The 25,451-nt window shown below is 29.9% G+C and overlaps 3 protein-coding genes and 1 long non-coding RNA gene across 4 annotated transcripts; 3 read left to right on the top strand and 1 right to left on the bottom strand.

Moving 5' to 3' along the window:
* Positions 1 to 10: 10 nt before the first annotated feature.
* On the top strand, positions 11 to 10,988 carry LOC111619995 (proton-coupled folate transporter-like). Its single transcript, XM_023361838.1, has 10 exons — positions 11 to 124; positions 197 to 277; positions 2,326 to 2,544; positions 4,698 to 5,585; positions 6,110 to 6,349; positions 7,026 to 7,109; positions 7,916 to 8,072; positions 8,141 to 8,211; positions 10,731 to 10,842; positions 10,916 to 10,988. Exons 4-10 carry the CDS (start codon positions 4,760 to 4,762, stop codon positions 10,986 to 10,988), a joined length of 1,563 nt encoding a protein of 520 aa, XP_023217606.1. The 5' UTR covers positions 11 to 124; positions 197 to 277; positions 2,326 to 2,544; positions 4,698 to 4,759.
* On the top strand, positions 8,530 to 21,636 carry LOC111619976 (proton-coupled folate transporter-like). Its single transcript, XM_023361814.1, has 7 exons — positions 8,530 to 8,570; positions 17,659 to 17,762; positions 18,039 to 18,887; positions 19,668 to 19,907; positions 20,603 to 20,686; positions 21,183 to 21,339; positions 21,407 to 21,636. The coding sequence occupies exons 3-7, from the start codon at positions 18,053 to 18,055 to the stop codon at positions 21,492 to 21,494; spliced, it is 1,404 nt and encodes a 467-aa protein (XP_023217582.1). The 5' UTR covers positions 8,530 to 8,570; positions 17,659 to 17,762; positions 18,039 to 18,052; the 3' UTR covers positions 21,495 to 21,636.
* Positions 11,204 to 17,855, bottom strand: LOC111619994 (the record flags this gene model as incomplete). Its single annotated transcript, XM_023361837.1, has 4 exons — positions 11,204 to 11,876; positions 12,395 to 12,400; positions 17,706 to 17,757; positions 17,800 to 17,855. Coding segments are annotated over 4 exons (561 nt in total), but the record flags the coding sequence as incomplete, so codon positions are not given.
* A 1,081-nt stretch (positions 21,637 to 22,717) lies between the features above and the next one.
* LOC111619959 lies at positions 22,718 to 24,714 on the top strand. Its single transcript, XR_002755845.1, has 3 exons — positions 22,718 to 23,239; positions 23,809 to 24,034; positions 24,580 to 24,714. It is a non-coding gene; the product is annotated as an uncharacterized LOC111619959 (long non-coding RNA).
* Positions 24,715 to 25,451: the final 737 nt, after the last annotated feature.

Here is a 25,451-nt window from a genome sequence, read left to right as displayed (position 1 = left end):
TGTAACTTTTCAACTGCGGTTGCTTTGGATACGCAGCGTAAACTGGGTGTAGTCGATATAATTTAGTTTAAGTTTATCTTAACTGAAAAAGCGGAACATCTGAATGCATTTGTGTATATTGTTAGTGAGTGAATATATATATTTTTTAAAATCATAATATGCATTGAATTTTAAACGAATATGATTTTGTTACTAGCAATGTGAAAAGATAAACAAATCGCATTATTTGCTTTCTCTTTTCTGAAATAATTATACAAGTTCTTGAGTTAATAGAGAGGTAAGTAATCATATTAAAACCTATAGTTAACATTTATTTTAATATAATTATTTATTTCATAAGCAACTAATTACAATTGCAGAAATATCGTATTTTTCGCTCGTATTGAATAGCATTGGCGGATATTAGAGGTTTAGCACGAAAGAATAAACGTGACTTGTTTACTTTAACATATTTTATCTCACACATTTTAAAATCGAAAGAGATCAATTAGAAACCGAAACAGAAACCGAAACCGAAACCACTGTAATGTGTATTGTGCTTTCGTCTAGTGTTTAGAAATATATCTATTTTATTGCTCGAAATTTCGTATTTTATTTTATGGTATCGTAATTAAATAATTTATTAAAATAATAATAATTCTTTTGATGTTAATTTAAGAATAATGATATTAGTATGTATTTCTTAATTAAAATTATTATTACTAGGCTCTTGTTTAGGATTTTGTTTAACAGAAAGAAATTTTTCGTGGCAAAGTTTATTAATTTTTACGAATTAAGTGTAGCGTAACACAACACAACACAGTAGACTAAGGAAGAATTGATCGCATGAGAAATAAATGTTATATTTACGTTTTATGTATTATTTACTTAATTACCGTAATCTAATTTTGGTTAAAGTGTACATCTAGGTAACCTCAATGCCGTCGGTTCGGTTAGGTTTGGTTATATTAACTATATTTTTAGTAGACGTTTCCTTTTTATTTATTTTGCTCAAGAACTACCGTGAATCAATAACTAGTGACGTTAACACTCGGCGGTCTACCGGTGGCGCCCCTCCGGGAGGAGTCCGTCGGGAGCACGAACAGTCGGAAGCGCCGCCATTGGGGTTACCTAAGTACACTTTGACCCTAATTTTTTAAAATTATTTTCAAATGGTGGAGTTAAATCCAACGTCTGTAGAATAACAGGTTGTCGTATACGGGAAACATGCTTGCCATTTGTGAAGTTCTAGACGAGTCCAAATCTCGTTAAACGCGCTGAAAAAATGCTTTAATTATCGAAAGGAAATATGGCACGAAGCAACGCGCACGTAAACAATATAAGTCTGAGCACAGTCTAACCAGCGTTGCCATAGGAAATTTCAAAACGTACTGAAGCTCCTTCAAAAAATGTACTACAGTATTTTTATAGTTGGTTGCTTTTGATATTAATATACCATCATGAGTGCTTTTTTAACGTTTTTTTCTTAATGATGAAATGCAAATACAATCAAGGTGTGACTTGAAAAGGTTAATATTTAAATATAAAACAAAATATTTAAAATTAAATATTTCATTAAAAAAATTTTATGAAAATAGTTTGTATGGTTTTTTGTTAAATACAGCATTAAAAGTTGATTTTTTAAAAATATAATAGTGATGCATAAAAAAAAAATATATAAATTAAATATGCGTGGACAGATTCAAATTAACAAAAGTTATTTCTTTTACTAAGATTACTGAAATCAAAGTTCATAATTTAAGAATTATAGTGTTAGAAAATAATGTAAAAGTACAGTGTAGGGCCATTAAACATTTAATCCGCGATAGTGCATAGCACGTCAATCACGGACATTCGAAATGCCAAAATGATAGCTGTCAACATCTGTCTGGAGTGTTTGAGAGGCCATGTCCAGGTCCGTACGAGCCATAGTGTCAAAAAGTTTGGAATTCAAGCTTTTTGCGCGGCTTAAGCGTATTCGCGGATTACTGGCCCGCGGCTTAATGGTCCTACATTGTATATATTATTTATACTCGTACAATTTCAAAACTATTGGTCGAAAGTTTACTTAGGTAGTCCAAAATGTTCGCACTTCCAACTGTTCATGCTCCCAAAGGGCTTTTCCCAGAAGGGGCCACCGGCAGGCCGCAGAGTTTATAACGTCACTAGTTATTGATTCACGGTAATTCTTGAACAAAAAAATAGGAAACCTCTACTAAAAATATAGTTAATCTAATCTAACCTAAGCTAACCTAACCTAACCCAACCGAAGCTCAGCCATTTTGGACTACCTAAGTAAATTTTAACTATTGATTTCCTTACCTGTCCATTATTTTTGTTTGACAGAGTTGAATTGTTTGAACCACGTGGCATGAAAAATTTTCTCAAGGTCCTAATGAGAATGTGCAGACGATTGAAACGTGTGAAAGAGGACCACTGAGTCAAGACATTTGCACGTGCAACTATGACTGGTGGCGTGTCCCTAAACTGAACATCAGATACACTCCGATACGAGCCATGTTAGGCGAATCCGTGCTATACGAAACAAAATGACTAATGCAAAACGTAGGTTTACGTTCTAGAAGTTAACAAAAGTATACTATTGTTTTTCGTTACTAAGAGAAATATGTTCATTAAAGCAATCAATACTTTATTTCCAATCAATAATTGAGCCGTTGATTTTGAAAGTGGGCAAGTCTACTTTATGCTATTGCTAGATATTTAATGGTTTGCATTTGAATAAGTTTAAAAATATTCGTAAACAGTAATAGACTTATTTTGTATTTTTTTGAGTTATTTCATGTAAATTTAATATGCAATAATGGTTATCTGTGTTAGGTGAAAAAAAATCATAATTTTGGTTTGCGCCAATGGACTTGCCTCACTTTCAAAACCAACGACTCAATTAACTAACAAGCACAAGTAAAAGTACTGTTAGCCTAATATTTTATTTAAACGAGAGCGTTTTCTCTTTTTAAAGTAACGTTAGAAGTATCGTATTGTACGAGGGATACCTGTATTAACATTTTACATAAACTTAGATAATTAGGACAAACAAACATAGGCATATTAGACGTATATTCTGCACGCACATAAATTATATCATACATATCAAGTTTATTACTTTTGGCAGGTATAATGTGATGTTTGTTGAATTTTTATGGCAGATTAGTTCTCATATACTGTTATATTCTAGTTATTTTAGGGGTTATCATACAAAAAAACCTGAGATCGTTGTTTTATTGTAAAACTATCAAGGAAAATATATGTCATTCAACTTCGTCATCTAAAATGTGTGTGTTGAAAAATTGATAGAAAAAATTTTAAGTCAAAGGTTTTTAAAAAGGGGGACAAGAAGCTACGCGACAGATATAAAATTATATGGCATACGAGGTATATTTATATATGTCTACCTCATAACGTATATGAGGTAGATATTAGTTACAGTTTGCTTTTTATCAATTGTATTTTTTAAAGATTTTGCGGTTCGTAAAAGATTAAGGAACATCTGTAAAAGACTAAGAAAAATTTTTAATTTGCAGTAAGAAGATTATAGCTAAGACAAAGGAAAATGTAACAGAAAAGAAAACAGGTGCATTAAGTATTTTAGCAAATCTATCTCAGAAAATGTAGATATGTAAGTGGAGTACAGCAAAATGAAGATGATAACACTAAAGGAAGCATGTCTGAAAATATAAATAACTTTATTGTAGATTTTTACTTTCCTGACTGTTATAGGCTACATAACAGAGGGAAAGTGTGGCGATCAGTCAAAAAATGACCCCACCCAAAAATTTTTACATTTTTGGACTCGGGACCTATAAATGCCGAGAAATACAAAAAAAAAAAAGTTCGGATGTTTTTTCTATATATGAATGTTAGTGTGTCGTGTGTGTGTAGCACGATTTTGTTCGCACTCTTTGAAGCTTAACTCCTGTGTTTTTTGTCGAAATTTTTTGAAATTTTGCTGTGAGCTTTGTGTATTAGTGAATTTATGCTAGAATCATATCTCGCGTAGGATCAGACTTAATAACGATTTTACTTGTTATTAGCATTTACATTGTTTTTCCTTTTTTTTTCTTTTTATAAAACTCATCGATATTTTCAAAATTAAGCAATTTGCTATTTTATAATAGTTAAAAATTAAAAAAAAAGCTTTTTAAAGAAAATATAAGAACAGATGGCGCCACTAAACTTGCCTGGAACGTTAAGCAACTTGTTGCTGGAATTTTTAGATAATCCATAAACGAGTTATCCATTGTTTATCATTTGTGCGGAATTTTCACTAAATTTTAATTTTCTATTGATCTGTGTTTATTTTTAAGTGAGCGTTTGATTTATTTTAAAATGACTACTCTTGTTTTCAATTGTCCAAAAACAAATGCCTATTTTAATCACAATTTGTGTTAACTTCAATATTTTATGTGTATGCCATAAAAGGAACACCAGTTCCAAATATGGCCTAATATATAGTCTCTATTTCGAAAATGCTTTATTTTTGATAACTAATGCAATAGTTCGATTTTGATTTTTTTTTCAGTAATACGTTAACAGTTGTTCTAATATATGGTGTATAGAATTTTCTATTTCGTAAGTCCAGTTTGTTAAAAAAAATATCAAAGTTTCGCTAGGCCGTAATAAAACTAATTTATTTTGTACACAACAAGAACATAAAATATTTAATTAACCCAGTAAAAGCGTATTTTCTTTCTTTTCAGTTGTAAGAAGAAAACGTAACTTTAACATTCAAACAGTAGATTATCAAACGTTGAAGTGAGAAATGGCCATCATTAACTACGTGCGGGAATTACGTATTGAATTTTTCTTGTTTTTAATCATATTTGTTATCTCGTTGAAAAGTGTATCTCAACAGAGTTTAATATTAGAACGAGTGTGCAGATTCCATTTTGGTTATTCGGAAAAAATATGCAATAATCTTACAGAATATGATTCCATTCAAGCATCTGTACAGAAAATTTCTACTCGTTACAATCTAGGAAGCGCGTTAGTGACGACTCTACCAGCTATTATTAGTACGACGCTATTAAGTCCCTGGAGTGATAAGTATGGAAGAAAATTCCCTATATTAATTTCTACGTTTGGTTTAATTTTGGAAGGTATAGGATTAACAATAGTAAGCATCATTCGATCGGCGCCTGCTTACTTTATAATTATAGCCGGTATTCCGTCGGGAATTTTTGGAGGATACTTAATGGCAATTTCGTCTTGTTATACTTACGTTGCGGATATTACAAGAGAAAAAACTCGAACGGTAAAATTTACAATTTTGCAATGTTTCTTCGTTCTGGCAGATCCCATTGGAATGGAATTAGGAGGGATAATTTATAAGTACGAAGGCGTTACGGCCGTTTATGGAATAGCTTTATCTGCATTAGTAATGGGATTTTTCTGGGTACTTTTCTTCGTTGGTGAAACAAGAGGTGAAGAGAGTAAAACAAACTTTAAAATAAAGATTCGTTACTTGTTTCGATTGGATAATTTAAAAGAAAATATTCGAACTTGCATTGCTTCTCGTCCTGGAAATGTCAGAATGCAAATATGGTTGCTGATGCTTGCTAACAGTGTTGCTCTGTTCTGCACAACAGGTAAGTTCTGTTGATGTCATTTCACGTTAATGATTCGTGATATATAAGTATATACAAACAAAATATAATATAAATAACATAAATAATCTTATTACTACACACGTTATAAATTATTTATTAATCAAAAAATCGATTAATTTTTTTCGATTAATTCTTTATTCTTAATCTGTTTTATCAAGATACAGATTATGTAACAAATAATCAAAGAATGAATTGAACGAAATTTTTTTTAAAAAAGATTGGAGCTATTTTCCAGTTTACAAATGTGATATAGTCCATCATTTCTAAATGAATATTTACTGAAATATTGAACCATGGACAGATAAATTAATTTTCACCATTTTCAATATATTATACTTTTAATATAGACAATCTGTTTGGATTTTATTTTCAAATTTATTTCCAAAAATTCATATTAAAAAGAACAAATACCTGTTTAAAAAAAAAAATTTTGCTTAATATGAAAATATTTAATACTGAAGTTTAAATTATATAAAATTAAAATTTTTTAAAATATTTTATAGGTGCTACAGCTATAGAATTTTTCTTTGCTAACAGAATGTATAAATGGGATAACACAACATTTTCTACAATAACTGGAGCTCTTAAAGTAGCTCACGGAATATGTATTCTTGTAGCTGTTCCAGTTTGTTGTCGATTGTTTAAAATGTCCGAAGATATGATTGGCCTTTTGGGAATTATTTCTGACTTCCTAGAATTTGGTATTAAGTGTGCAGCTTATCGTGAATGGCCGTATTATATAGGTAAGATCAGATACAATTAAGGAAAATTAAAGAAAATTTGTTTGTGTAAATTGTGTACGTGAGTAGGTTTAGCTATCATAATCAAACTTCTCCCGTTCTGGGAATCCGTATTCGAGCACAGAAATTTTCGTGAATGGGTTAATTTAGGTATGTCAGATCCTATTTTGCATCTCTGTCTCCGTTGTGGAGGTATCCAAACCCATGATAAACGTGGAAAAAATGCCTTCCAATTGACTGAACAGAAAAGTAAAAATTTGTTTAAAAGTCCCCAGGGCAATATGCATTAAAAGTTTAAAACATTACAAAATATGAACTTTTTTAGAGCATTCTATTTGTCTATTCACAATACTAGCGGAGTCCCCATTTCTTTACAGTATTTTTTCTGCCTATACATATGAAAATTGTCTAAAAAGTTCCTCTGGCGCCAGAAATTTGTAACAATTTCATTTGTAGAAATAATAATTCAAAATCATTAAAAAAATCCAGGACGATGAGTCAAAAATAAAAGCTTATGTTCTTATTTTCTGCCCCTTGCCTCGACCTCACAATCATAATCCGACATAATACAGTGTTATGTCGGATTTCTTCTTTTATACAAACATTAGTTAGGTCTACTGTACCTTTTAATACCATTCAAAATAAATTTATTCAAATTGATACTTGTGTATTGATCTAGGTTGCGTTGTCGGATTACTTGGTGGAACAAGCACCGTTGCAGTCAATTCTCATCTTTGTAGACTAGTAAATGAAGATGAATTAAGTAAGTTTTCTTGATTATATAAATATAAAATATGATATTGTAATTATGTTGGTGGAGCGTATCCTACAGGCCTTATATATTGGTGTTATAAATGTTTTGTTTATGTCTGTTTGTTTATATATCTTTATTTTAGAATTTCCTGACAACGTGACGTGTTTACCTCTGTAATATGATGTATCTGTTGTTGTGATGTTCTTACGTGTTGTTTATGTAGTATGAACTGAAGTACCATCCGGTCCACTAGGCTAAACTAATTCTACCTTTGTCCTATTTTTTGTTGAACAGAATAAAGGGCATTAAGTTATATTAAATAACTTCTATCGTGTACTATATGTAATGTATCATAATTATAATATAATTATGACTTTATAATAACTTTATAATATCATAAAGTTAAATAAATCCTTATCCATCCTCCACAAGTGTTGTATTTCCTCCTGGGCGAAGTGTATTTCCTGTTTTTCGATGTGTGTATTTAGTATGTTGTGGATGTTTGGAAAGTTACAAAGTAGCCTACATCTATAATATAAATGATTTTGTTTTATCAATAAACATAATGTCTGATCTGTTTTGTCTATAATTATGTCACGTATATTTTGTACAACACAAAACAACATACACAAGTATATTTTGTGTATGTTTTTTTTTAATCATCGTTTGAGGTGTTGTATTTCTAGTATGGTTCCTGAGTGCGTAATAGTTTATGTAAATGTTGTCTTTTAAAATGTGCTTTATGTAATTGATTATTATTATCTGTTTTTAATTTTTATATTCCTATTGAATGTAATCTATATTAAAATTTACAGGTAAGATATTTGCTGTGTTAGCATTTTGTGGAGCGTTGATGCCAGTATTTTCAAATATTGTTTTTAACGTAGTTTATGCACAAACTTTGCACATTTTTCTCGGGACATCCTATCTAATGATGACAGTTCTTTTAATGATTCCCGCGATAATTTTTATGTAAGTAATTTTTATTTTAATTTGTGACATATTTTAAAACATATTTAATTTACCCTTTTTTTATTTAGCTGGTTAAACAGACAGACTCCCTATTCTTCCTATAATACTAGTGATAATGATACAAATCAAACAAAAGAACGTTTAGAATCTACCGAGAATCTTTAATGACAAGCTTAACTGACACAAAATATAATTATAAATTTAGTTTTTAAGCAAAAATGTTAAAACTATGTATTTATTTGTGATATTAAAAAAGAAAAACGATATGTAAATCATGACAGAATTTTATGTACAATACAATAAATACTGTATAAACAAATTTTTTTTATATTAAATTATGAACTTTATTGATTTTCTGCTTCACTTAATTAAACGATACATTTATTCTAAAAATGTTATATAATAAAATCAAGAGATAATTGATATCATGATACATAATCATTTTTTTTTATCTATGAAGAGGGTGTACTTTTTATTTGCTATTATGCATTAATAAAGGTGAGTTAAATCAACATTTTACTTCATTTTCACTTTAATTATTTAAATAGTTAAGGTAAAAAATCATAAAAATTTTAAATATTACACAGATTATAAATGATATTAAGTTTTTATATGCAATAAGTTGTAAAGACAGTCTTTAATGAAGTTTGCATATAGATGAGAACATTTAATAGAGAGGTTTCAATCGTATAAACAAATTAAAATTAAATAATTTATAAATATAAATACTTTTTATAGCATTTTTAAATGTAACGATTTAGGATGTCCGCATTAAAATATTCCGCGAATTTTCTTGTGATATCACCAAAAAAGTTTGCAAAAACATTTTAATATAATTGGAGGTTAATTTAGTATATTCGATGTAATACTTTAATTGTTATTAACAAAGAAAAAATTACTAACACTGAATTGCCCCATATTGACTATTGCTACGAAGCCAATAACTTAAAAATGATCAATAAAGTTTGACCTCGATTTACGAGCTATCTGAAAACCTCTCGTTAATGGAGATGAGCTTTTTCATTATTTCTTCTGGTCGAAATTATACCGTGTTCCGGAATAATCCAGTTTCCCAGATAAAATTAAAATACTACAAAACACCTACTTACTTATCAAACAATGATTCTAAATGATATAAAATAAACGAAAGAATTGATTAGGCTATTCATTGATATAATAGAAGCAAATAAGTTATCAGACATTTCTTGATTTAAAATGATAAGAAAGCAAATAGAGTAAAATGAATTTACAGTATTTTTTTTAATTATTATTAATTACAGTGATCCTTACTAATTATAGTAATATTTCTTTTTATAAACTAGAAAAATTACGACTTTCGTTGCTTTCGATTAATATTACTGCTATTTTCTTTGCGTATTTTCTAGCAAATGATGCTCAGTAGAATTGTATCAATAATATCAATACTACCGAATAGTTTTGGTGTAGTTGATCATAAAATATCGAACGATTTAGCAGAACGATACTATCGCGATGGTTTGCGTAACTAGAAGTGACGAACCTATGGAACACGTGCACAAGTGGCACATCGGGAGAAATCATCTGGCACATAACGTATACGATTTCGTTTTATCACCTTTTTCAGTCAACCTTTCGGTTTATCATCTGAGCATTCTTTTACTTTCTTGGCTGTTATATATAACCAAGGGAAAGAAAGTATGGCGATCGGTCAAAAAATGACCCACCCCCAAGAATTTTACATTTTTGGACTCAGGACACACACATTGAAACGAGAAACGCAAAAAGAGAAAAAAATTTGGTGTTTTATTCTGTATGTATGGATGTTAGTATTTGCGTACATGTGTGTAGCACGGTTTTGTTCACCCTCTTTGAAGCTTAATAACTCCTGTGCTTTTTGTCGAAATTGTCTGAAATTTTGTAAGGGAGGATTTGTTCGTTATGGGAATTGATGCTATTAAATTTTTGTGAGTAAAGGTCGAGGGGTGGGAACAGGGCTGATCTAGGTTTTTTTTAAGTCTAATGGGACCCCATTTTTTGTTAATACAAATAATAATGTAAATTATCATTATTATTATATTATTAATATTAACTAATTTTTACTACACGATAAGTGCTCATTGTTAATGAAAAAGTATTAAAAATTTATGATAATTCAATTTTTGTGGGCCCTTGACACTTGGGGTCCAGGGCTTAAGCCTATTAGTCCCTATGTAGATCCGCACCTGAGTGGAGAGATAAAGGGGTTTGTATGAATCTCCAGTAGAGTCAGACTTAATGACAATTTTACTTGTTATTAGCATTTACATTTTTAAATAAAACCCATTCCTATTCTCAAAATTAAGGTTTTTTGCCTTTTTTATAAATAGAATTTCATAACAGCCAGGAAAGTTAGTTAATTCATTGCTGATTTTTTAAAATCACAAACAACTCTAGTCTCCATTGGCAAATTTCAATAATTGAGAGAACATTTCTCCAAGAATTGAGCCATTGACTTTTGCCATAGAACCCATACTGAATGAAAAAAATTGAGATAAAGTGATGCTTTCATGACTTAAGAAGCAGCATAGCGAGAAAACATACAGATTACAAATACACCTATTGAGTTTCTAAGAACTTTAAGAAATATTATTGCATAAACATTAAGAAATATTATATAATTTATTCTTATATGTATTCTAGGAGAATGTAAGAAACCGATGCTCGAATATCTGTTGTGTTTGCACCAGAATGACGGTGACAATTCAATGTGTCGTTTAATAGCTAAGGAATATCTTCAATGTAGAATGGACAAGTAATTTCAATAAAATTACATTAAATAATAATAATAATAATTATAAATTAAAATCATTATTTGTGATTATCAGGGATCTAATGAAAAAAGAAGAATGGTCTAAATTAGGATTTAGTGATAAAAATGTTACCAGTGACAAGAAGTAACAGCTTTTAAATGTAATTATTTTTATGGAATTTATTTTTAAAAATATATTCTATTTAAAGCTATCAAATAAATATTTTAAGATGTATTGTTCTCCCTGATTGATTTAAAAACTTTTTATTACAGACCCCCAAATTTCCGACTGTCAAGCATCAGAGGAACTGTGTATATAAAACAAATATATTTTGTAAATGTTTTAATATATATATATTAAATCTCTTTATTCCTAGATATTCAATCTTGAGAACTACTTTTTCAGCATCTGCATCTTACATTAAATTTTTGTGAAACCATCAAACATTCTAAGTTAACAGGTAATGTTTGAAACTGTAAAGATCTCTTTTGGTAGTAAAGAATTAAATTTTTACAATTTCAAACCATATGTACATAAATAATTTTATAACAACTATTTATACAGTATTTACATTTGGCATAAATATACATTATAATATATTATTTTCTGCTTTAAAAACAATATGTTCGTAAAATGCCAAACATAATAAAAGACTATTGCACATGAATTCTCTGTCGGTTAAATTACTACGAAAGTACAACTCTCGGAGCGCCGGACCGAAGGACATTTTTGGAAGTGATGGCAAAAAAGGAACGGTCTCCTTGTTTAATAGTTTATGAATGATGTCCTGGCTAGTTACCCTTTCATTTCCAACTTGTATTTGAAAGACACTGGATAATGAGGAGCTTTTTATGGTCACCACCTTAAGATGAGTTGGCAAAATATCTTCAGAATGTTTGAATTGACTTAAGATAAACGATTCTAGTGCAGTCTGCCTTATCATGTACGGCACGTGAGTTAAATGCTTAGCACGAAGCCTTTTCTGCTCCATTAAGTATATGTCAGCTTCAGGTATTCTCGATACTAAGTCAATTGCCTAAAATGAAAATGGTACTATTAATTTAATAATTTTGTTATTAAACCATATAGAAAATCAGTAATTATCAAATTATGCCATATTATTTGATTGAACAATATGTATGAAATTGGTCAAAATAATTTACTTTCTAATTATTCTACTAACTAGATATGTTAATTATTTTGGCTTTTAAAGTATATTCTGTCATTAATAAGGTATAATTTGATTTACAGATGTAATGGAGTATCATAGAAGATATTACAAGTTACTTTTATCAATAACATAAGCAATCTGTATTCAAAGTATACTAGTCTGTTTTTTAGATTTATACTAATAATTTCTTCATTTATAGACTTAAACAATATGATTTAAATCACAAAAAACTATTTTTAATTAAAAAATCTTAAGACTTATTCACTTCTAAAATATTTCATTATGATCATGAATGCAAAACAATTTTATGAATTTTTGCTAATGTAGAAAATACTTTTGACTATACAGTACTGATAACTTAAATATATACCATATTTACTCACATATAAGACGAGGTTTTAATTCATTTATCATAGCTTCAAATTCCTAGGTTGTCCTATAGGTGTGAGCAAAAGATTCTTTGAGTTTCTGCAAATAACTTTTGTGAACAGTATATTCACATTTATTACCAGATGCTTACCCTCTTGTATTTAATAAGTATTTTATCTGGGTCATTTGAATCGTTCTTGTATATTGTCAGGAGTAAAGATGAATAGTAATAGGAAAAGCAAAACTTTTGAATTGAATTCCAGGTTGAAATTCCAAAATCACACGGGAGCATGATATAAGTTTTATTCCTTTTCCACATGAAAACAGATGATTATTCGGAAATCATAATTTGAAGAAACTCATAAGTGTAATTGACAGAGAGTGGATTCAACTGATAAGAATTGGCAAAAAAACGGTTTCCAATTGTCCAGCTTTAAGTGAACAAATTACGTTGTTGATTTTACAAGATTTTTCCTTAAAGTTTAAAATGCCAGTAATTTTTGCAGGATAATGTATGCATTTAGGTTCATTTAATATTTTACTTGTGATTAAATGAAATAAAATTAGAATTTTATTAATAAATTTAATTTTCTTTATTTTGATCTTTAAAGTCACACTTCGTCCTATATGCGACGTAGTCTTATATTCAAGTAAATACAGTAAATGTCATTATGTTTTATGTTTAATATACAATTATAAAAATAATAATAATACAGACTATAAATATATCTATATTCATTTTAAAAGTTTTTTTTTAACTCTACAATGCTTAACCTTAGATTGGGTGGAAAATACAAAGTTGATGTAAATATATAATATTTTTAGCATTTATTGCCAAATAAATGATCTAATTGTTACATCCCCAGGTTCTTAAATATTACATACTATTATTTAGGTTTATTCATGTGGTATTTTCTATCAGAGGGTTGTTGCCAAGTGGTGATCAGTTTTCCTCTAATAGTCACTGTCCTTTTGTGTTGTTACCTACATAATTAGAGACTAGGCACACAGGTCTAGATCTTCCTCTTGTCTTTCCTTCTAATTTGCCTTGAAGCACAATCTTCATTTCTCAAATATCCTCTTGTACTGTGCCCTGCATATTGGCTGCTTTCATTTGCATTAATACCTTTCCTAGGCTTTTTTATTTGCAATATATATTAAAGATCATTATTAAAAGTANTGTAGTATAGAAATTTGTAATAAGATACATAATGCGGTTATAATAAAATATTGTGCGATTATTTTCATATAATTAAAATTAATATGTATTTATTTTTTAGAAAATACAAGGGAAGCGGCGCATCCACCACTTCCAATGACGGCACGCCACTGCAGTTGTGGTCCGACTGCACCACAGAACCTTAAAACCTCTACCCCATTATCCTACGAAATAGTTCACATAGGCCAAAAGTGGTGAACCTGTGGCACGTCGGAAGAAATCACCTGGCAGATAACGTATTATACGAGATCACCTATCTTTTTCAATCACTCTTTTGATTTATCATCTGATCATTCTTTTTTAAATCGGTTTCTTTACATTTATTCTAATTGAAGCATATTCGTTTTTAGTGGCGAATCTTTGATCTGTTTTGGGGACGGACGACCACAGTATTGAGTGTGGAGNCGAGATCACCTATTTTTTTCAATCACTCTTTTGATTTATCATCTGATCATTCTTTTTTAAATCGGTTTCTTTACATTTATTCTAATTGAAGCATATTCGTTTTTAGTGGCGAATCTTTGATCTGTTTTGGGGACGGACGACCACAGTATTGAGTGTGGAGAACCAGTGGTAGCATATGGTGTCTTTGACTCCACGCTTAACCGTATCATCGCATGTATTCAGGTAAAAGGAAGTTTTACAAATGACTAAACTTTCTTTTACGTTATACCGTTGTTTCACAGGAAATTGTCTTTTTGCTATGATATATTTATCACAAATACAGAATATGGTTATAAATATATGTATATGTCTGAATTTATTCTGGCTCCTCTGCTCTGAAAGGACACATATTTATCCTATGTTCGGCACCGGTTGTGAGGGACGGGGTCCGACATATCCGGACAGACCATCCCTGAATAATTCTTGGGGATTTTTCGACCGTCCGGATTTGATCCTGGATCCCCAGAGCGATAGGCTGTCACCTTGACCGCTCGGCCATCCGGCTACTAAGAAAGAAGGGACTGTTGAGGAAGGGGTGGTTGAAGTTAATTTGATCAAAAGTACTGACCGTCCTCTCTTCCGGGAGGAGGTCAACGAATACTAATTAATACCGGTCTACTATTAATATTTGAAAAGTGGTCCCTATTAGACAGGTTGTGACGGCACCGCATGTGATCGAAGTTACTAACCTTAAATTAACGTCCTAAAGACTTCATATGACTTGTTTAAATATTAAAACTCTTGTAGAAATGTTGAATAATTGCTTTTATGTGATAATAAAGTGTTTAAATGTTGGCAACAGATTGTATAAACTACGTGGGAAGTATGTTCTCGTAAATATTGCGTTTATAGAAAAATTATCGGGCTGCAATTTGAAAAAAAAAATTGTAGACCTATAAATTCCTACTGCCGTCCCCTATCTGTCTGACTGTCTCCTTCCTTAATCTTGAGAAAGGAGTTAGACGAAAGCTTGCATCTAAAGTCGCCATGTTCTTTTTACTTTCGTTAAGTTCCTAACGGCAGCTCGAGAGTGATCAATAAGAAAAGCTTAGTAATCGCACGTGGCTATCAGAATTGAAAACGAAACGTACGGCTCAGAGTAGCATTTTCACAGTTGATCAAACGCCAATCACTTGGTTCCGATAGAAACTGGTTTTTATCGTATTCGTTAGTTTAACGATACAACTCAGAATAAGTCCCCAGATGTGTAAAGCTTAGGACAGGAAGCCCAGATTAACTATATAGGAACTTCCGGTTTAAAACGGAAGTAACGTTACTTCGATTCAAAATTTTCCTCTGAACATGGACTTAGATAGATGACCGGAGCAGCACAACTCTATTGCTAACAGAAAAGTGTGATGTACAGGGACAAAACACTATTACGCAACTGCTATATNTCCTATTCTCAAAATTAAGGTTTTTTGCCATTTTATAATAGTTAAAAATATAAAAAGTTTTTAAAATAAAATATGATAACAGATGGCGCCACTAAATTTTCCAGGAAAGTTAAGCAACTCGTTGCTAGATTTTTTCAATCAGCTTCTTTATATTTTTTAATCGAAGCATATTCGTGTAATTCTTTTAAATATCGTTATTCGAAGTCTAACACTTCGGCATGCATAAACATTTTTAAAAGTAACGAGCAATTATTTATTATGACACAGTCACAATGCCGGGCTGCAATTTTTAATCATATTTTTAATTTATTTAATTTAAAATATATGATCGCCACCTGAAATTAGTAGTCACTTGCCCCTGTACATCATACTTTTCCTTTAACAATAGAATCGTACCGGTCATCTATCTAACTCCGTTCTCGAGATTAAGGAAAGACAGACAACGGATGGACAACAGTGGGAATTTATAGGTCTACAATTTTTTCAAATTGCAACTCAATTATACTTATCATATGGCATGTGCACTCGAAGAAGTTCGCCATTTCTGCCGTAAACTATCGACTAGGATCATGAAGTGAGCCTGAGGAGCAGTACTAGTAATAAAGGAGGAATTAACTACTCTTTGACAGTACTTATATGCAGCGATAGTAGAAAAAAGAAAAGAAAATCCATTAGACTTTGAAAGAAATACTAATTTGTGAGTATTTCTTTCAAAAGTCAATATAAATTCACGGTAAAGTACTTATACATGGTTGAAACACCAGCACCTAGCGCGAGAGTGGTTTCCCAAAGTTTCAAATACGATTTTAAAAAATTGCTTGTGGCCAAAAAGAATGGAGAAACTCATTTTATATTTTCTGTTTTTAAAAATATTCGATAGAAGCGCGAATAATTCGTTATATATTTGATAGAATATGGAATATTTTTTGCTCCATTCAATGTTACGTTACGATTATCGCCCATCGCTACTCCCACCGATCAAGATGCCACTTATGAAAGAAGGCTTATTTAATCTCGGACGCAAGGTTGTCTTTAAGCTTAATAATTCTTGTACCTTTTGTGAAAAATTTCTAAAATTTTTCAGGGAAGTTTGTGTATTAGGGAAATTAATGCTTTAAATTTTAGTGGTTAAAGGTCGAGGTATGGTTCCTTTGATTTTTTTTTTCCTCCCATGTGGTCTACAGCTGATAAGATCCCAACCGTCTTATTCGAAGCTTTTTGCCATTTTATAATAATTAATAATGTAAAAAGTTTTTTAAAATAAAATCTCAACAGATAACTTCACACACAATTTTAAAGTTTGGCCGGGAAAGCTAAGCAACTCGTTGTTGAATTTTTAAAATTAGAAACTATTTTCTATAAATATGAATTAATTTTATTACTGCTTTTGAAAATATCAACAATTTATCATCGATTTACGCAATTTTCTTCTACATGGCGAAAAAAGTTCTCATGACAAGTTAACATGAAAACTTCATATATAATTAATTACATAATTTATTTTAACGATGTGATAATTCATACAAGATACGGTCGATAATTTTGTTTGGAATTTTTTACTGTACGTACAGTTACTGATTTTATTCGTTTACAAATGATATATGAATGTTAATTATTATGTAATAACCTTAAATAATGAATGGTCTTTGCATCTTATTCAATTTTATAATATGTATTAAATTACTGTACATTCTCTAAGAAAATTTGTTATTCGTAATGATCCATAATAAATTTAAGTTCTATTTTAAAAAATGTAATCTATATCACGTGTTTCTTTATCGAAGTAAAAATATGATTATAAAATTAATCTGTAAGTAATTATTTTTTTAAATGCTTGAATAATAATTTGTCTGTGGTGCGTTATGCACCATAGACAATGCATGGTGTTATGCAAGTAGAGTGACTTTGAATTGTCTAGAAATCAAAATTTCGATAAATTTAAACAATATTTTTTATTTATTTAAACACAGATTTTAAATTTTTACTTTTTTTTTTATTTATGTTAAACATTCTAATTTATGTGAGTAACGTTTAGATTATTATCAAGAAGTATTATTTTAAAATGTATTATTATGAAATGCTTGATTTAAAACGAAATAATTCACGAATAAATCGTGAACCGTGGTTTTTGTAATTAATATGAGTTATATCATTCATTTTTCGAAATAAAACTGTTTGTGATACAATGTAATTAACGTATTGCCATTCATTTCTGCAGTAGGAAAGTTTACAATGAAGTATTTTCTCATCTAAAGATTAAACAACACTTTTATGACGACAAATTCCATTTTTAAAATAACCTGGTTCGTTCACTAAGCTAAAGTGAGTACTTTATTTTGTATTGTATCGTTATATAAACGATATATGATAAACGGAGTTAAAAATTTTATTGTTCTCATAATATAGGATTAAAATCAAGTTTTAAGTTTCTATACTTGTTTCTTGTATTCAAAAATATTAAATAAATTAAGTATTCGATCTCTTAAACGCGTTGCAACCCGAGTTCTTGTATTCTATGTGCGAAGCGAAACGACGGGTAGAGATATGCAAATATTTTGTATTTTAATTAATTAAAGCCCATTTCTTTTATTATTACAGATCGCTGAAACAAAATGAGATTGATCAAATTATTCGAAATACTAAAACAATTGAGGATAGAGCCCTATGTATTCTTCATTATTTTTACCTTCTCCATCAAAGACGTGCCTCAACAAACTCTAATTATGGATAGAGTTTGCAGGCTTACTTTAAATGAATCAGATAGTGTATGTGATGATCTTATCAAACACGAAAGAATTCATAAATTGGTGCAGAAGATATCCACACATTATAAAATCGGTTATTCGTTAGTAACAATTCTACCATCTATCGTCAGTGCGACATTGTTAAGTCCGTGGAGTGATAAATATGGCCGAAAGTTTCCAATATTGGCTGCAACCTTTAGCATGATTTTAGAAGCATGTGGTCTCTTAGTTGTTGGTTTGATAAAATCGGCGCCCCCTTACTTCTTAATTATTGCCGGTATACCGTCGGGTATATTTGGGGGATTCTTAATGGCAATATCTTCATCTTATACTTACTTGTCTGATGTCACAGATAAAGAATCACGAACAATTCGATATGCAATCCTGGAATTTGCCTTTGTTTTAGGTGTTCCTGTAGGAGTTGAAGTCGGTGGCAGACTATTTAAACTAGGCGGTATTGTCCCGGTATATTTAACAATTCTGATAGTTCTATGCTGCTCCTTTGTTTGGGTTTTTTTTATTCTTAAAGAAACAAGAGGTAAAGAAGAAGAGAAAAATTTAAAAGAAATGATTCTTCATCTGTTTCGACTGGATAACCTAAAGGACAGTTTAAATACCTGTATTGCTCCTCGACCAGGTAATCTCAGAACTCAAATATGGTTGTTAATAATTTCCATAACGTTCATCAGGTTTGGTGGTTATGGTGAGTTAATTTTACTATACTTCTTTTTAAAAAATTAGATAAAGAATTTGTTCGCAGATTTTTTTAATGTTTTCATAGCATCGGAAATTTTTTTTACTTTCATTAATTATCATCTTAATACACGATTATTCTCTATTAGAAAAAGATTGTGATCATCTATTAAACTTGAATGATGAATAATGTGCAAAGTGAAGAAAGAATCCGAGGTTCGGACCAAGAAAAAGTATTGCAGTTCTGGAAGGCATTCGAACAGGCCAGAAGCTTGCTCGAATTCCTTCCACGATTGCATAAGACTATTTATTATATATCCAATAGTAATCAGTAACTTTTACTAACGCTGACTGATTCCATTGAAGGTAACCTACAATTTGCCAGACGAATTGCGTCAAAAATCGGAACAAAGAATTAAAGGGGAAAACGTGAATAAAATAGTTTTAATGAGAAAATAATACGTAAGATCTTGTAGTAGCTACAGGGTTGGCGCTAGAATTTATGTCGCCCAGGTCAAGCATTTAACGCCCCTTATTCCCCTAAATAAAACGAAAAAATAAAATTAGTTTTAAAATGCCATACCTATCAGAAGTGGGAAATAGTTTCGCTATTCGTTATTTCACGCACGAAAATTTATGAAAATTTGCCACCCTGGGCAAATGCCCAGTTTGCCCATGCGGTAGCGCCGGTGCTGAGTAACTGTATGAAAAATATAATCAGTTAAAAATTTATTTATTTATTGTTTTAAATGATATATTATGCATTTTTATTTTTCTGCTAATATTCCAGGTTCCATGACCGTTGGTTACTATTTCGCCAATACTGTTTATAAATGGGACAGTTTAAAATATTCCAATATATCTTCCATCGTCCAGGTAACGCATGGAATTGGTCTTATCATATTCGTTCCAATTTTTACCAAAATTTTAAAATTGCCCGAAAGCATCATCGCTTTATTGGGAAGTCTCTCGTATATGGGTGAGAATGCTATTAAATCAGTCGCCTATCACGAGTGGATGTATTTTTATGGTAAGACACTTTATAAAAAATATATTTTGAAATATTATTAAACCTATTACAGTAGCAGTATTTATTACTCCACTATAATACAGTAATAGTAATGTTACAATTCACATACTATAATACTGAATACAGTAATCGATTCAGTATTAGCATGTAGATTGTTTTGATATAGTTACCAATAGTGTTAATTGTCCATTTCTCCAAAGAGAAGTTAACAATATATTATTTTTAAATTTTTAACTGGCTATTAACATGCCTCAAAAACAAACTTAACACGGGAAAGTATTGTAATCGTGTCATATTTGTGTGTTATATCGTGTGTATGTTGGCGTCTATTTCGTTTAATATCTCATGATAAAGATTAAAACGAAATTGTCACGGTAACTTGTATGGACATTGATTCTATTAAAGTTTGATAGTTAAAGGTCGAGGTGCCACGTGTCATACATATCTCCAGTAGGGTCTGACTTAATGAAAAATTTACTCGTTATTAGCATTTACATTTTTTTAAAAAACTCAGTTCTACCCTCAAAATCAAGTATTTTGCCTTTTTATAATTAAAAATAACTTTTATATCATTAAATAACATCTCGTAACAGATGTAAATAGTTTCGAATATTTTTAAATGAATTTTCTGTCTATATTTTAAAGCCATCTCACCTTGTCTAAAATTAACTTTTTGAAATATATATTCTACTTAGCTTATTCGGTGGGACTTTTGGGAGGAGTCAGTAGTGTTGCCGTAAGATCTCGACTTTCTAAAATGGTTAATCAAGACGAATTAGGTAAGTATAATAATTTGTTTCTAGCTTTCTTAGATATGTTTACTGATGTCCAATTTATTATTCAGTTAAAAATATGATAAATAACTTAGTATCCGATGAAACTCTAAAATATTATCTAAGATACACAAGTATTATTTTAATAAAAATTTTAAAATACAAAGTGAGCTACAAAGTGATATAATGCTATTATATTACTTTGTAGTCCACTTTTACAATGGTTTAACTCAGGTTGAATGGACGAGCGGCTAAGGTAAAAGCTTATCGCTCGATCCTGGGACACGGAATCGAATCCGAAGGGATCGAAAAACCTCAGGAATTTTTCGGGGGTGGTCTATCCTGATATATCGGGCTCCATCCTGATATATCGGGCTCCATCCCTCATTACGGGTCTGGCCGAACTTGCTAAAAGTTCCTCTTACTACCTACAAGGCGAAAAGAATTTTTTTTTTAATTTTTAATTCTCTACAGTTATTAGTGTTTTTTTTTATTATTTCAGGTAAAATTTTCTCATTATTAGCTCTGTCTGAATCATTGACTCCTGTAATTGCTGCAGTTGTTTTTAACGAAGTTTATGAAGGAAGCGTATATACTTATGTTGGAGCATCTTATTTATTAACTAGTATTTGTTTAATTTTTCCAGTAACTGTTTTCATGTGAGTAAAAATCAATTTATATATCTATATTATGATTTTTTAAAATATCTTTTTTCTTCTCAATTAGTTGGATTACTAAACAGACACTTCCAAGAACATCGGATGATGGTAACGAAGGAGAATTCCAAATGGAAAGTTTTAGTGAAAGTAAATAAAAAGATAAATTACCACAAAATATGACCGATTTTGTTGATTAACTTAATGTCGGTTTATATTTATTAAATGTAATAACCACCGCATTTACGGTGTATGTTTAATGCATTTGAATACCATAATTGGTAAATAAATTTTTACAGTCGTTGAATTAAATATATTTTGTTATGAACATATTAAATATTGTTTAATTATTCTTAAACATTATTGTTTTAGTTAATAATAATATTTCCATCAATTGTTTTACATTTCTTGGTCTATCTGATAGCTAGTCGTACGGTAGCGTTAGCCTATCGTAGTAAGAACCCAGACTCTATCCATCCATATACCAGAATTTATCATAGTATAGTATGAATCGAGGCGTCATTGCATATTACTCACTCATACTTGCTAATTGCACTATAGGTTGGGTCCACAGAGCGACATTATTATCATATTACTTTGATTCTTCTGACATGCATCAGTACTTTAATCATATATTGCCTACTCATTGACAGTCAGGTATGTAAATGATTACAGTTGTGCAGTGGCGTGCCGTGACATTTGATAGGGAAGCTGTGTTTCTGTAAGAAGCCGACATCCAGGGGCAATCAGTCAATTGCGCGTCAGTAATAGTCTAGGATTCATTCGTATCGTTTATTCGATAAGCCACTAAAAACCGTAGACTTCTCTAAATGCATTTTTAATATCACAATTACATTCCGAATCGCTAGCCATGATATAAGGGCTACAATTAAAAATAAAATAATAATAACTTACTTGGTGAAATAAAATGTATGGTGGATGTACCGGTACTGTACAGTACATACCTGGTACAAAATATTCTTCAATTGTATGAATATACTTTTAAAGAAAATTATAATTAAATATAGCTTTGTAAAAAAAACGTACTTAAAAATAACATAAAATCTTAAAACAATCCACTTGGTCAAATAGCTCCCTACGAGTGGCTAATGGATGGAATCAGAGACGGTCTTGGTAGGTGCATGAACGTGGGCTGCCAAATCTCGAGGGTGCCGATACCGGTCAATGTCAAATGCTTCTTTTGTTGCATCACTAGTATACCTCAAAGGATGCAACAGGGTTGTTGTACATTTTAAACNGGGTCCAAGATCCCCATAGCAATTTATTGCAAACAGTTTTCGTTTCTTCTCGATATAGCATTCGATCCTAAAGAAAATTATTCGAAAAAATTCAAATTATTTTAAAATTTTCATAGAAATTTTTATATAATTTAAAAAAATTTATCAACTTCTTATCGCGAAATGTAGACTTATATATCACATTTATTTTTAACCGCTTCAAAATTAATTTTAAATCATTTATTTTACAGTATTGTTGCAATATTGTTTCTTGCGCAATTTAATATAAATTGCAAATTGATTCGAGATATGTATGCAAACAATTATTTACAGAGAAGAAGTTCTATGTTTCAAAATTGTGACATTGGCGACTCGAAGACCACAAGACCGATCTAATTGATTATTCAGACAATTGTGCAAACGTCAGATCGATAAATAAATCAAGGTCGTTACTATATAAACCAATTAAAATGAATCATTTTCGATTGTTTACGGGGTTATTTCGTTTCTTATCGTAAACGTTATCGCAACGTGGAGATAGAGCGCTATTTATCTCGACAAATTTGATAGTTCTGTAATTGTCTGCAACTACTCTGTCAAGCGAGAACTTACCTTCTGTACATGTATTTTTAACAAAGAAATCTTGTAGTGCATCCCTTTCACAGGTACGTAACTTTTTATATGCTTGAATTTTTAATGAAAAAATAAATTATGAAGAGCATCCCTTCACAAGTATGCAGCTTTCAGCCTACAAGAATTTGCAGATTGCATTTTTTAAAGTTTTAATTACCGATTAATACTAGTAAACACGATTTTAATGATATGAAATATTTATTTTAAGTATATTTAATTATTTTTACCGTTAAAACTGTTTATTTCTTTTATTTTGTTAAAAAATTCTATTGTTCTCGGATCGGAAATAGAGAAAGTATATAAAATTGTATTGGATTGATCAATGATAAGCTTTGTAATGGTAAATAAGCATTCATTTATTTAATAATTTAATAAAAATATGCTTTTATCGAGAATTCTATTTATATAATATAACATATCGAATTTTATCATGACTTTTGCTGATAACTAAACTGATGAGACGAAGCCGAAACGTCTCTAGTTCATATTTACTCGATTAACTACAGTACTTCTTATCTCTAGAATGTCTAAGAATTTTGTTACGTAAACAAATTTAAATCTAAAAGAAATGTATTAATTATTCTTTTTAAAATTTGTTTAGATAATGAAAGCTTCAAATTTTGTTACATTTCTTGTGATAGTCGCATTCGTTGTTGGTTTCTGTCCATGTTTAATATCAAGTGCCCCTTCTTCGGATAACGGATTCAGAAGTGAATTGTGTAAAGTATTATGCAATAAGAACCCACCAGAAGGAGGAAATTATTGTAATTGCGATCGACATCCTTTGGGATAGATTATCAAAGAGAAAAAAAGAAGAAAATGAGAGAGTAGGTGCTATATATTCTTGTAGATCTATAGAATAAATTACTCCAAATATATCTTAATGTTAACCTAATCCTAAGGCTCTCTTAAAACATCTTTAGGATCTATTAACAAAATTAGAATATAAGGGATTTAATCCCTATGATAAAATAGAATACTTAATAATCATTAAAATATATGATTAAAGCGTTAAAATATTAATCCTGTTTATTTAAATTTAATTCTTATATTCTAAGTTCCGTATATTCTGTATATATAGGCCTATATATATATATCCAAACTATTTAAATACAATATTTAGGATAAAATCCTTATACTTTTATCCTTAAGATAAAATATTCTATTTTATATTATTTAACAAAGTTAACAGAAATTTTTATATTAAATTTCTGTTTAAAATATCGTTAAAGTTATTTAAAATTTAACATTTTATAACTAGATTTCAATCTTATATAACCTAAAAGTTTAATACAGTACTTTAAAAATGTTCTATTATTTGATTAAATTAAAAACATCCAAACGATATCTATAAATATTATATATTTTTCAGGATGTAAACATCATTTTTTAAGAAAATATTTTATCATTTTTAATGTGGAGTGTAACTTCCTATCATGCTATTTATCTCCCATAGTTTGTATTCAGTGCATATATATTCATTTATGTAATAATAATGTTTAAAAAATCAGTTAATATTTTTTGTAATATTTTTAATAAATAAAAATCAAAATAATTAAAATTATTCATTGTTTCAATTTAAATTAACAACACATTTTAAAACTAAAATTAAATTACTAAAATATATTTTAATTTAAAAGTTTAATTTTTAAAAACTCACATTTTGTATATTTTTTATTTAAAAAATTAATGAATTTTTTATCTCTCGCATCAAGTTTAAGAGACTGATTTAATTAATATATATATATATTTTCTTAAATAAAATTTTTAATATTTTATAATGGAATAAACTTTATTGGCTATATAAATTCAGCTTAACTTAATTATTCACACACATATATAGAATTTAATCAATTTAATCTAAGTTAAAGCATGGTATTGATATATAACATATATGATAAACATGGGTTTAAGCAAGTTACAGTGATTGTCCTAACCAATATATCTTCTATGATCATTACTGGAGAGAAGCTAAGTGTATATAAGTGTATCATTCTGGTTCCTGCAGGATGTTCTTTCTCGTACTTAAACTCATCCAATGCGATCGCTCATCTTGCAATCTTCGATGATAGATCTCGCTGACTTAGAGTCTTTTCAAATGCTGTAAGAGGAAGAGTCCTTAAATGTTATGGTATAGGGCTATGACTAATCTAACTTCAACCCTAATGATAAAAATATTTTTTATGCATCTTGAAATTTAATTAAGTTAGAATATGATATTCGTACAAAACGTGTTTGATAGAG

The sequence above is a fragment of the Centruroides sculpturatus genome, unplaced genomic scaffold (assembly GCF_000671375.1).
Source record: "Centruroides sculpturatus isolate CEXI.00-Female unplaced genomic scaffold, Cexi_2.0 scaffold248, whole genome shotgun sequence".
Classification (NCBI taxonomy): domain Eukaryota; kingdom Metazoa; phylum Arthropoda; class Arachnida; order Scorpiones; family Buthidae; genus Centruroides; species Centruroides sculpturatus.
This window is presented reverse-complemented; position numbering and strand designations above follow the sequence as displayed.